Source organism: Globicephala melas, chromosome 11 (assembly GCF_963455315.2).
Source record: "Globicephala melas chromosome 11, mGloMel1.2, whole genome shotgun sequence".
In the NCBI taxonomy this organism is placed as follows: domain Eukaryota; kingdom Metazoa; phylum Chordata; class Mammalia; order Artiodactyla; family Delphinidae; genus Globicephala; species Globicephala melas.
The window spans coordinates 93704556-93718202 of NC_083324.2; the positions used below are offsets into that span (position 1 = coordinate 93704556).

General features: G+C 41.8%; 1 protein-coding gene across 8 annotated transcripts in view; it reads right to left on the reverse strand.

The window, feature by feature from the left end:
* Nucleotides 1-1830: 1830 nt before the first annotated feature.
* HIVEP1 (HIVEP zinc finger 1) overlaps nt 1831-13647 on the reverse strand; it is a 142988-nt gene continuing 131171 nt past the window's right edge. For all 8 annotated transcript variants that reach the window (XM_060307474.2, XM_060307473.1, XM_060307469.1 and 5 more), the window contains 2 exons: nt 5256-5767; nt 1831-3666 (listed from right to left, as the gene is read on the reverse strand). In XM_060307474.2, coding sequence (XP_060163457.1) covers nt 2488-3666; nt 5256-5767 — 1691 coding nt within the window. In that variant the 3' untranslated portion in view covers nt 1831-2487. The remainder of the gene's footprint in view (nt 3667-5255; nt 5768-13647) is intronic.

Below are 13647 nucleotides of genomic sequence, written 5' to 3' on the forward strand. Positions count from 1 at the left end.
AGTGGATTCATACAAGAAGGTATTGAAGTTGTTTCACATTATGGGTTTCACCTGTTTTGATAATAATTTAAAGAGATTTGCTGGGTCCTTGCATTCTAGTTCTCTACTGACCTGGGTCTTTCATGAGAGTACAACAAAATAAAAGTCAAATGTAGTTTCCCAGCTCTCTGGATTACTTGTAAGTAATTTATTCAAGTCATTATTTGTAAGTCATTAATATCTGAGAATGACTTGCTCCTTGGGAAAAGAAGACTCTGGAGAAACAGTTCAGAATTATCCCCTTATGTTTTGCTCACGGGACTATTTCAAAATATAATGGCACAAACTTTGATAATGTTTCTGAGTTAGCTGCATATTTCAAATGCTAGCAAAATATTTGAAAGCCACATGAAGGCATTATAGCCAGTGATACTAAAGATATGTGTACAATGTGATGAATCTTAAAAAGTCAAGAGTACAAAGTAAGCCTATGGTATGTTACGGCATTCTGAAATTTTCAAGGGAGGATCCAAGCATATCACAACATTTAGTATTTGGTTAAATACAGGAATTCTTCAAATTAAGAAAATTCTATTTATATAAACTAAAAAACAAACAAACAAAAAAAACCCTCAATGCCAAAATTCTTAGCATTACTTTTGAATTTAGAGAAGTCATATGTACCTAAAATGTGACTAGGAAACAAAAATATGTTTATTATTCTGCTTTAGAATTTTAGGCAACAAAATTGTAATAAGAGGTGTGACACAAAGTTAAAACTTATTTTGAGAAACCTGACAGATAATGGACCTCATTTTCAACAACTCTATTGTTAGAGCAATACAATTCCTATGACAGAGTGTCCAGAATTCTTTTCAAATACATCCTGGAATATAAAACGTAGTTTTATTGTTTTTGAGAATTTTGTTACTATCTGTGGAAAAGTATAAATGTAAATTGAAGCAAGCATCAAAAGCATCACTGATCTATCACAGCCTACTGGGGTGGGGCACATTTTAGAGATCATAATTTAGATTAGAGCCCGCAGGCCCAGATGACAGGCACTTTTCCCAAAGTCCCAGATTTGAAGCAGGGGCTGGCTAAAAGGAGGACTCCAAATTCCTTAGAGTATTTCCCTCATGCACTGTTGTCTCACCAACTTCATATTGCTGAAATCTTCACAGCGTAGGCCTTTAAAAACATGAACACATTGCCTTAATGACGTGCTAAGTATTCAAATTCCAACATTAAAACATTTTTTTCACAAATGAAGCATCTACAATGCTCAGGTAATAATGCAAATCACTGCAGTGGTAATTGTGGGTACCCTCCCCATTTTTCTGAATAAGTTAAGCCTCTCAGGACAGGGAGTAATCATTTCTAAAGAGTCAACTGAAGTAATTTTGAAGTCTGAATTTGGTTCTTCTGTAAATCCCGGACCCCCTGTAGTTTGGTACTGGACAGAGGTCTCCGGGTGTAACGATCAGGGCTGAGGGAAAGAAGAGGCCAGGCTCAAGCCCAGACCTGGGGTGATACCTGAGGTACGGGGTTTCATGCACCTCACCCAAGCCGAGCTCTCCGGACGACTGTTTTGTAACTTAATTTACAATTCCCAGAAGCTGTCATATTCACCCTTAGGAACTTTGCCCATTTCTGTCCGTATGCTATGTATACTTACAGAAAGTGTTCTCAAGTACTGAATCTCCTCATAAGTTAACAGCTACAGAATTACTCCTCACAAGTTGGAAAAATTGGTCACTTGGCTAAATGGATTTCAGTGAGTTTCACACAGCAGTAACACCACTATAAAGCCCCCATTTCTCAAAAATACGGGTGGAGGGGGGCGAGTGTGGAAGGAATGTTAACCTAGGGCTATCTTCCGAATGTAGGTTGCTGGCCCCTACATGACATAAAGAAAGCACAACTAAAGCGATGGTAAAGTCAGTAAACGATATTTTACTGAAACATAACACAGAAACTCTGTCTGAAGTGTAAAGTTACTGTCTTACGCAAGAAGGACAGACCCATTTTCAAAGACTAATATGAATACAATAAATATGGAGCTCACGTACTAATTTATACACAGAAACTCTGTCCCACAGCCATAAAAATTTATATTTAACAGTGCAACATATAATTTAATCATTGGATTTATTTGACAGGTTTTTTTGCTAAACACAAATAACTACCTGGTTTTCATATACATATATAATATATATTTTATGTATATAGATATTCAACAATCTGTACAGTCTCTAAACATAAAACTCCTAAAAGGCACAATTGTCTATACAACATGTACAAAAATGGCTGGAGCTGACACAAAACAACGATTATTGGTCAAAAGTTCATGATTGCACAAAGATTAGTCATGAGTTTATGTCAGAAAAATGTGCTTTAAGGAAAGGAGGGTTTTCAAAGAAACCTGTAAGTGTTCTATAAAAAAAAAAAAAAAATTCCAGAAAACCAAAACCCAAACAAAACCCCAAACCCGCAAATAAAACGCCCCTAGGTTGCGATCACGAGCCTGTCCTCGTCCTCGTCGCTGCTCACATCGCTGAACTGCGCGGCCTGCCTCCGGGCCGGGGGCGGGGCCGGGGCCGGGGCCGGGGGCGGGGCCGGAGGCCGGGCCGCGGGTCCCTCCCGGTCCAGGGGGCGAGGCTGCCGGCCGGACGGCGGGGGCCCGGATGCTGGTTTGCCCGGAGCCGCAGAGAGTTCGTGCCGGGGCTTCGGGTGATTCCCAGAGGCGGCCGTCCCCGCGTCCAGGCGACTGGAGCCGTCCCGCCTGGCGTGGTCTCTGGCCGGGGCAGGTGGGTCTAGACCCTTCGGTGCGTTTTCCCGAGGAATTCGGGGCGAGCCCTGCGGCGACGCGCTCCCACCGCCCGGGTGCGCACCGGCGGCCGAGGGCTGCTTGGGCGGCGCCTCCCGGGCTCTGTTTGGGGGAGCGGGCCTCTCGGGGGCTCCCTGGGCGTCCACGGTGACCTGGCCGACGGAGGGGATCAGCGTGGGCAAGGCGATGTTCAGGATCTGGAGGCCCGGGATGGGGGGCGGGGGGGCGGGGCCGCTCTGGGAGGAAGGGCTGGCGGTCACCACCTGCAGCCCCACGGCGGCGTTCAGAGCGAGCCCGGGCGGGCGCACCTGCGGGCCGAGGTTCGCGCTGGCCAGGCCTAAAATGTTGACGGTCTCCATGCTCAGTGCCGGCAGGGGCTGCAGGGCCGGCGGACTCGGGTTCTGCAGGCCCGGCACGCGGATTTGGCCGATGGGAATACAGGGCACCACGCTGCTCAATTCAGCCACTCCGGAGGGGCTGGTAGCGCTGGACACTTCGGCGGTCAAGTCCCCGGGGGTGCCCACAGTTCTGTGAATGACGTTGACAGCGGGGATCGTGAGTTGCACTGGCCCAGCTTGGATGGGTACGAACGTGGAGTATGTGAGGCCGGCAGGGACCGCCTGGATCCCCCCGACCGGAAGCATATTATACGGTGTCCTTGACTGTAGCTGGGAATGCAGAGGAAGGTGGCTGAACAGATGCGTCTGGGGAGAAGGCAGGCCTGGAGGCGGATGGAGAGCGACTTGCTGCTTCGGCTCCTGAGCGCCGGGCCGAGGCGAGGTCGTGCAAGGAGGTGCCCCTGCCGGCTGAGGGCTGCGCTCAGTGCCCCGCGGAGGAAGGCTCACGGATGACGGGCCCTAAAAGACAAGACGGAACGGTCCTTGATGGCAGAGCTTCCTTATTAGTCACTGAGCTAAAATCTTTAGCTCCTGTAAAGTCTATTCCTCCTGAGGTAAAAGTATGTACACTTGTATTTTATAAAAATGATAAGCTTGCTAAAAGTTGTATTTTGATTTAAACAATAAATTTCCAACTTAAAACCTATTACACTCTTCATCTCTTTCCAAAGGTCAGCAACAAGTTTTGTAGAGTACTTTACATTTTTCAAACAATTTTCCTGGATATCATCTCAGTTATACTGAAATTAACCCTGAGAGGGGCCATAATTCTTCTTCCATTGTTGTTGTTTCTATTATTGCTGCCACCACCGGCTCCACCCTATTTTAGAGATTAGGAGTTACTGAGAAATTCTGAGATATTAGTTGGCTATGAGTATCGACTCGGGGGAAAATTAACTGGAGGACTCTCCATTTATGAAATAAAGAGCTGCCATTAACGGAAAGGTCTGCAGTTTTCATTTGTTCATTTATTCTAAGTGTATGAAATGTCTACTGGAAACCAGATTTCCAGCCATTGGCAGGTGTGTGAGCGATTTGGGGATAGAGAAGGTTAGAGCACAGGTGACTAATGTGAGAGTAATGAAATGTTAGTAGAAGGGATAAATCTCACCAATCCTCCCTTCCACCCAAGATTATCATATAAATATTAGCTTTTTCCTGATATATCCGTATTATGGAACTACATTAATGTACATACTAATTTAATTAATGTTACTTAAATAGGAACGTAATTTAATTAAATTATATTAATGTAGGATAGGCTACAGAAATCCAATCTTTTCACAGTCTTTTTAGTTTTCTCCAGTGATACCCAGCAATCCAAAATCTGCCGCATTTAGAAATAAATCCTATTACAATTATCAGTCCATACCAGAGGTAAGAGAACTGTCAATGAGAGAGAAGAACGGATTCCTCACAAGCCCACCAGGGTTTGTGAAAGCAGGAAATCATTCACAGCACACATGGAGGGTGACTTTCCCGAGGCCTGAGTCTGGCCCTGAGCTAGTTCTTGGGCAGGAAGCTTTCCTAAGCTGTCACAGCAATTTGATCATTCAAGCAAAGTGAACTTCTTAATACGTTTTTTGGGTCACATTAACTTTGTCATGGAAACTGGTAGCTGCCTGCTAACAGGGGCAAAATGCAAAATGTTCAGATAATTTAGTGCAAATCCACCACATCGATGCCAGTGGAAGATCATCTCAGAGGAAGCCGTGGAATACGTAGGTCCCAAGACTCACATTCTCTGTTGGCACACACATACTTTTTATTCCAAGATTTTTTTAAAAAAATCCAAATAATAACAAATGAGTATACTGTAAATATACTGGTTCTTTTACAGACTTATAATACAATATACAAACTCTGACTAAAATACCTAACAAGAATCCAAAGGACATAAATGTCCTTTGGCCTTAAATCAAACAAAAAAATAAGGTTAAAGAAACTGCCTTAGCTGTAAATGAGTAATTTAAGTGCACTGATTTCTTAAGTCAGTAGGTTCCCCATATTCAGTAGGTTAAACGAAAAGAAAACCACCAAGTTATTACCTGTGTTAAAGCAACAGCCTTTCCTGCCACAGAACTTCCCAGGACCTCTTCGGATTCGGGGTAGTCCACAGACATCTGGTGACACGGGGACCTGGGCGCAGCCTCGGGTGACCTGGCAGAGTCTCCAGGAGCGGCTGCCTCACCCTCGTCCCCCGCAGCCCGCTGCCTGGTCCTAACCGGAGACCCCGGCTTCCCGCCGTAGTCCGACTGCACTGTGCTAAGCACGGTCATCTTGGTGGGCAACGCTCTCGGGAGAACATCCATCGGGTCCGTGTGTCCCCCAGAAAAGCAATCAGGAATCCTGACGTCCTCGTCAGCACCCCGACAGTCCTGGAGGCCGCTTCTAGCCGGAAGGCGCTGCGGGCTGGCCGTGGCCGAGGGGGCTGCCGACAGGACCGACTCGGCCTGGCTGTCTTCATCCTCGTCTTCGTTCTCGTTCTCGTCCTCATCTGGGCCATCGGATTCTTCAAGATCATATCCAGACCGCTCGTAACTGAATCTTTGTTTTTCATCTGATAAAAACAACCGGGAGGGTATGTTACAGAATGTTTTGCAAGTGGTCGAATGCAACCTTTTCTTTTTTATAAGCTTGGCAATACTGTGAGGAATGTTCAAGGCAAGGGCTCTACCCATAAAAAGGCTACGGTTTAGTCAAGGAGAATGACATGCGGAGGTCAGTCTGTGCAGCAGGAATCAGAGGGGTGAGGCGCCGACAGAGTGGGGCGTGGCCAGGGAGGCTTGTTAGGGATGCAGAACGTGAAATGAACCTCGCGGGAGCAGACAGGCAGAGGGTGATACACAACGAAAACCAGAAATAAGGGCCTCAAATATTATACTCGTAAAACCTGCAAAAGAAAACTGAACTATATAAAGAAAATTAACAAAGAGTTCACTGCAACTCTTTTTCTGAGCTCTTTTTCTCTATATACTTGTTTGTATCTCCCTTTTATTGAACAAATGAAAACAAAACCAAAAAAATGATGGTATTTCATATTTGCAAACAGAATAATTTTCCTTTATATTTGAATAGTAGTTTAGGCATATTTCCACTGTCCTCTGAGTAGTAATATTCTGTAATATTTAATCCTTGTACATTTTTTTTTTTTAACTGAGAAAGGTACTAAATTTTCCCATCATTTTTTTCTATAATGACTCAACCCACTTCTCACAGGAAGGGGAACATTAATTAAAAGTCATTAATATCAGCCTTATAATGTCATGTGAGACTATGTTTAACAAGGAATATTCAAGATAATCTAGGGAATAGTTTCAGATATCTCATAAGCTCATGTGAAATTGGATTTAAAACCTTATCTATTCAAAATCTTGCAAAATTAGAGGTACTTTCCCTTAGAAAGCTAATAAAGTTTAAAAAGTTAAATGGACGAGGAGTGCAAAATCTCTACCCCAATTCATTGTCACTGAGCTATAATAAAGAAGGCATCAGACCAAGTTCAACTTAGCTGTGATACAGCCTGCATTTATATGTTCTTTTTGAAGAGAAAAAAACGTGAACAGAAATAATTAATAGGTATATTTCCTGGGTTTTCCAAATGGTTTGCACATTAATTTACTACTCTTTCTATATTACAAAGATAAGTTCTTAGAGAAAAGTCTTGAAGCATCAACACCAACACATTTGAGGATGTTTATTTCTAGGAGATAGAACAGACTAGAACTTTTATGTTTTTTTTAATCTCAAGCATATATTACTTTTATAATTAAAACATTCAAACAGAAAACATATACGTTTAGATTCCTTTAATATGTGATTTCATGTCTTTTGATTTATGGGTTCTACTATTTTGCTGTAAAATCATACATAAAATAACACCAATCTGTTGAATCCCACCAGATGCCCATGCTGGACGTGGAATGGGTGACTTCCGGGTAGATGCCCTGCCTCCTGCCTCACAGATCCCTCTCTGATACCTTGTCTGATGTCTGAAATGCTAAAATTAGAGAGTCATCCCCCATATATTTTGAATTTGCCACATGAATGCCGAATCAGATGTATTTTTAGAGATTTTAATATGAGAAAAAATTTTTCTTTCAAAGGAGAAAGTAAAAAAACTCAAAACAAAACAGAAGAAACCGGATGACTGACGAGAGGGAACAGGTTACTGGAGAGGGGGGCTGATTTCATCAGAGGCCAACCCTGCCGCAAAGCCTGACTAGGGTGAGACTTGCTTTATCGTAAAAGCTATTACTTCTTTTCTTTTTTTTTTTTTTTTTTTAAATAACAGGCCTAACTTTAAATTTATGACTTTCCTTAAACCCATTATAAGGTTGAAGTCCCAGGCAATCAAACAGCCCAAACTCTAGAGACAGTGTCTGTAGGAAGAGAGGAGACACATGCTTGTGTCATCTGGGGCAGATGCAGCAGGACACGGGTCGGGGGAGGTCACCTAAATGGTTGACAGACTGGTTAGAGCCAAGCGTGGGCTGGGAGGGCTGTGTGACTCCTCTGGGGCTACATTCTCTTGCAGGCTCTGTGTCATGAACACCATTCAAGCACTCACAGAAAAGAGCACTAAGTATCCATTGTGGTCCAGATCCGGGGGAGAGCAGCAGCATTTAGGAGGGGCAAGGAACTCCCCCTAGGTCCCTCTCCCCTCTCTCCACTAGGGAACAAACACTTTGTCCTGTGAAGAGGAGGGCAACAAGCATTGCTGCCCTTGGGAACTTTGGTGAAAACTTACTGCAGTAGGGAAAGGGGATGAATAAGAGAAAAACACAACTCTACTCCTTAAGGAGGGACAAGGTTGCCAGCTGAGTCCACCACAACAGCTGAGCTAGGGAAGGAGAACAAGAGGGCCACAGTCCAGAAACCTGAGAACATGGTGCACGTAGAAGGCTGAGGCTGCATCAGAACAGAGGTGGCATCCCATCCTCCTCTTCACCCCCTAATGCCAAGTTAAGGAGCTTGAAATGAGAGGTAACAGCAAAATACTGCTGGAAGAGGACCAGGAGAAGAACAGAATGTGTAGAGCACCCTCTCTGAGGCATAGCACAAAGGAAACACCTAAAACTGGAAAGGAACAAGCACTTCTCTTATAACCCAACCCCCACCGCAAACAAGAAGTGGCTCTATAGGAATCTGAAGGCTTTGTTGCTCTGATGGTAGCCTTAACAACAACAAATCTCTCCAACCCAGTCCAACTCTTGACTAGAAACGTTCTAACTCCCACACAAAGGGCCTTGCTAGGCATAAAAACCATTTACATTAGTCTCTACTGTCTTATGCAAGATGTCTAGCTTTCAACAAAAATTACAAGGCATACAAAAAGGCAAGAAAAAACATACGCAGAAGAGGAAAAGCAATCGGAACCAGTCAGATATGATACAGATGTTAGAACTTGCAGAGAATTTAAAATAATTGACCAATATGTTAAAGGCTCTAACGAGAAAGGTGAACAATATATACTACCAAGCGGGAATTTCATCTGTGAGATGAAACTATGAAAAAAAAAAAAAAAAGAAATGCTAGCAATGAAAAACACAGTAACGATGATAAGAAAAGAAAAGGAAAAAAAAAAAAAAAAAACCAAAACCAAAAAACCCCAGAATTCTATGTTCTATGCTCATTGAAAATAATTTTCAAAGATGAAAGAGAAGTACAGACTTTCTTAGAAAACAAAAACTGAGGAGATCCACTGCCAGCAGACCTACTTGACAATAAATGTTAAAGGAAGCTCTTTAGGCACAGGGAATATGGTATCAGATGGGAACTCATATTTACCCCCAAAAAAGAAAAGCAATGGAAATACAATAAATGAAGATAAAATTTAAAAAAATTTTTAATTGTTCTAAAAGATAATTTAATGTCTACAGTAGTAAAAATGTGCTATATGTTTAGAGCATGTGTAAATGTAAATGGTATAACAATAATAGCACAAAGGATGAAAAGGAGGAATTGTGAACACACTGCTATATAAAGTCTTTACACTACATGTAAAGTAATGGAATATTATTTGAAGGCAGATGACTAAATTTTCTTAAAAGACACAAATAAGTCAACAGAGGAGAAAAACAGAACCAGAAAAATGCTTAATTAAGGCATAAGAAGAAGGAAAAAATGAAGCAAATAGGAAACAGCTGGCACGATGATAGATTTTATTCCAACTACATGAAAAATAAAAATGAAAGGAAGGCTCTAACACATGAATTTAAAGAGAGAGACTGCTAGACTGGGTAAAAAAGCAAGTCCCAAGTATATATTATGGATGAGAAATCCATTTTAAATATAAAGACATAATAGAAAGTAAAGTTTGTAGAAAGATATACCTTTAAAAATTAACTAAAATACAGCTGAAAAAACTACATGCTAATATCAGACAAAGCAGACATCAAAGCAAGGAATATTATCAAGGAGGAACAGGAACATTACATAATGATCAAAGGGTTACCTTTCCACGAACATACAACAACCCTAAATGTGTACCAATGAAACCAGAGCTTCAGACTAAATGAGGCCAAAACAAAAAAGCAATAACCAAGTGCACAACTGCAGCTGAAGACTTCAACACTCTACCCAGTAACGGATGGAACAAGCATACAGAAAATCAGTAGGAACACGGAAGACTTGAAAAATACCGTCAACCGCCTAGACCTAGTTAACAGTTATGTTCCACCCAAAGAGCAGAATGTGCTTTCCTTCTAAGCGTACGTGGAACATTCACCCATGTGTATATTCTGAGCTGCAAAGCCAACCTCGACACATTTCAATGAATAGAAATCATACTTAGGTTTTTGCTTGAAAACAGAATAACCTAGAAATCAGTTACTGGAAGATATCTGAACAATCCCCCAATATTTCAGAATTAAATAACACATTTCTAAACAATCCATGAGTCAGAAATGAAAGCCTCAAAGAAAAGTTCGAAATATTTTAGCTAGAAATGTAACTGGATAAAACCCAAAATATAACATTCAAAATTCGTGGGATGCAGCTAAAGCAGTGGTTAGTGGGAAATTTATTGTATCCAACACTTCTATTAGAAAAGAAGAAAGGTCTCAGATAAATAATCTAAGTTCTCAGCTTTAGAAATTAGAAAAAGACAATCAAACTAAACCGAAAGCAAGGAGCAGGAAGGAAATAACAGAGGCATCTTTCAAGTGGCCAGTGGCTGCGAAGCTATAGCACATCAATACGACGGAATACTACTCAGCAACAGAGAGGAATGAACTACTGACACCCACAAAAACATGGACAAATTCACATGTATTGTGCTAAGTGAGAGAAACCAGACCCCCAAAGCTCCTTATTCTGATTCCTTTCTTATGACACTCTGGAAAACGTACGAATACAGGGAGGAAAAGAGATCAGTGGCTGCTAGGGGCTGTTGGCTGCAGAGGGGAGGTGTCTATACAGAAGTGGCGCAGAGGAATTTTGGGGCGATGGAACTGTTCTCTGTGGAACTGTGGGGCTGGACACACGATTGTACACATTTGTCGAAAACCACAGAACTGTGCACCCTAAGGTGAATTGTAGGGTGTGTAAATACAAACACAACTAACCAGGATGTGGTGGAAATCTAAGATGAAACGCAAGCTGAGACGGATGGCTGAGTACAAATGAGCTCCACAACCATGACCTAGGTAACCCCGGCAAAGGGGGCTCTGACCAGACAATGTGAAGGCTAAAGACAAAAAGAGCTGCATACAAACACTACGCTGTGATTGTAAACCTGTTTTTCACAGGTGGGTCAGCATTTCTGGAACTAGTTTATTGGTATGCTAGAGTTGAACAAATAAGTGAACATACTGTAGATGAGAAGGTTTCTCACTGTTGGTGAAAGAAAAAAAAAGGAAGTGGAGCAGGCTAAAATAAACTCTGTGGGACTGGACTGGAACTGGAATTATCAGTATGGATTCATGTTCTCGTTTGTGTGTGTGCGTGTGTGTGTGCGTGTGTGCGCACGTACACATACACAGATACAGAAATAAACACAGATGTACGTATATGTACGAGTTAGCATAAATATGCATATTTCCCAGCTCTATCCAACGAGAGGGGCTAGAAGCAGTGACAGGTTAGTAGCCAGAAACACACCACCTAGCGGCTAGATCTTGGTTCCTAAATACCATTCTCCAGTAACGTGAACCAGGGGTCCCTGGGGAAATAGTGAACTCCATGGCTGGAACATCTTGGGTGTCAAAAAGTAAGGAACTGGGATTCCCTGGTGGCGCAGTGGTTAAGAATCTGCCTGCCAATGCAGGAGACATGGGTTCAAGCCCTGGTCCAGGAAGATCCCACATGCCTAGGAGCAACTAAGCCCATACGCCACAACTACTGAGCCTGTGCTCTAGAGCATACAAGCCACAACTGCTGAGCCCACATGCCACAACTACTGGAGCCCACACGCCTAGAGCCCGTGCTCCACAACAAGAGAAGCCACTGCAATGAGAAGCCTGCGCACCGCAACGAAGAGTAGCCCCCGCTCACCACAACTAGAGAAAGCCCGGGCGCAGCAACAAAGACCCAACGCAGCCAAAAATAAATGAATAAATAAAATAAAAATTAAAAAAAAAAGTAAGGAACCACTTAAAGAAAAAAAAGAAGCAGGATGTTGAAAGGGCATAGGAATGGACCTCAAAGAGCTCTCAATGGTCAATGAGAACTTGAGCTGCACAATAAATAACTGGATTATAACCCAAAGAATAAAATACATAACCTTGAGTCCATACTGATGTAAATGAATGAACGGATGAATGAACTAATGGAGAAATGGTACCTTTTCCTTGCAGAAAAATTCTAACTGATAAATTAGAACCCCACAGCAATACTTACCACAGGCAAGATCCCTCAGTGCATAAACAGGATATCTGCAGAGTTTTAAAGTATCTCCGCAAATATGTAATATTTATAAAGGGAACAACAGTAAGTTTACAGTAGCTAGTCCTGGCAGACATCACCTTAGCCGAGTAAAGAAGGTTAACGTGACCAGTAATACACACTGACATGCTGTACCCCCGATATGATGCACTAAGAAAAGCATAACCACCCTATGGCGCCTCCCCAATAATGTATACCCTCAATCCAGCTGTGAGCATATATCAGAAAACCCCAAATTGAGAACAGTCTACAGAAAAACTGATCAGGACTCTCTATAAATGTCAAGGTCATGAAAGACAGGAAAGACTGAGGGGCACGGTGGAGGAGCCACGACGACTAAGTGTGATGTGGGATCCTGAAGGGGAGCCTGGGACAGGAAAAGGACATCAGGGGAAAAACTGGTAAGTCCTATGCTTTAGTTAGCAATCCTGAGCTGACAAATGTTCTTGGTTATGTAAGATGCTAGCACAGGGGAGGCTGGGTAAAGAATATACAAGAACTCTCTCTACTAGTTTTTCGACTTTCTACAAAGACCAAAATAATCTTAAAAAAATGACATTAAGGAAAAACCTATTTGCCAATGCTCCAGGACCTTTATTTTACTCTACTGACACCAATATTCTGTCTCATTCAGATAAGCCTGCACAATCTCCATCTCCCTGCTGTTCTTATTATACTCATCAAGACTTCTCTTTCTGACAAGCAATTTTTTTCTTTCCCATTATTTAATAGGAAACTATTAATTGAAACAAATTCCAACACTTCTCTTGTTTAATTTAAAGGCACAGGTAATTTCTCCAAAATACATCCTAACACACACACACACGCTCTTTAAGTGTCTGGCACCGAACACTATTCTTACCTTGTATCTTGTACCTATTTTTGCAGTTCTTATTCAGTTGTCCGTATGATGCCTGAATGCCTCTACTCCGGTTCTAGCCATCGAGACTGCGAGAGAACCCAGCTTAGTACTACAGACAGACCAGTGCTATCTGATCATAACTAAAACAAGGACTAATTAAGGCCCTGACTTTTTATCAGACAATGATTTAAAAAAAATTTAAAAAGCAGTTAATTATTTTAAAGTGTGAAGCCCACAGCTCAGAAGTGTCAGAGCCAAGATTTAAACCCACGTCTCCACATTCAGATGTCATATTATAAAAGCCTAACCACAGAATGATCTGAAAGAAGGTCAACAATGAACTACAGTCAATAACCTAGCTTATAAATATGCATGAGTGAGTTGAATATTTACAGGTACAGACATTAAAAGCTTCAAGTAATTATTTCATTTTGAAGAGCAGAACATATAAAATACAATCCCCAAGGAAAATGTAAACTAATAACCTTTTTAATTTCACAACAAATACACTGTATTTTACAGTAAGTATGGAAGTTTAAGAATAATTAGTTATACTATAAATCTTTAAAGTTTTTAATTTTACATATAGATACAAAATTTCAGTGTATGCAGTGTATGAGAAGGATTTATAAAGAACACCATACGCTTTTTAGTGGGGAAGGGGGTAAAACTACTTGGCTCCATTTCAATGT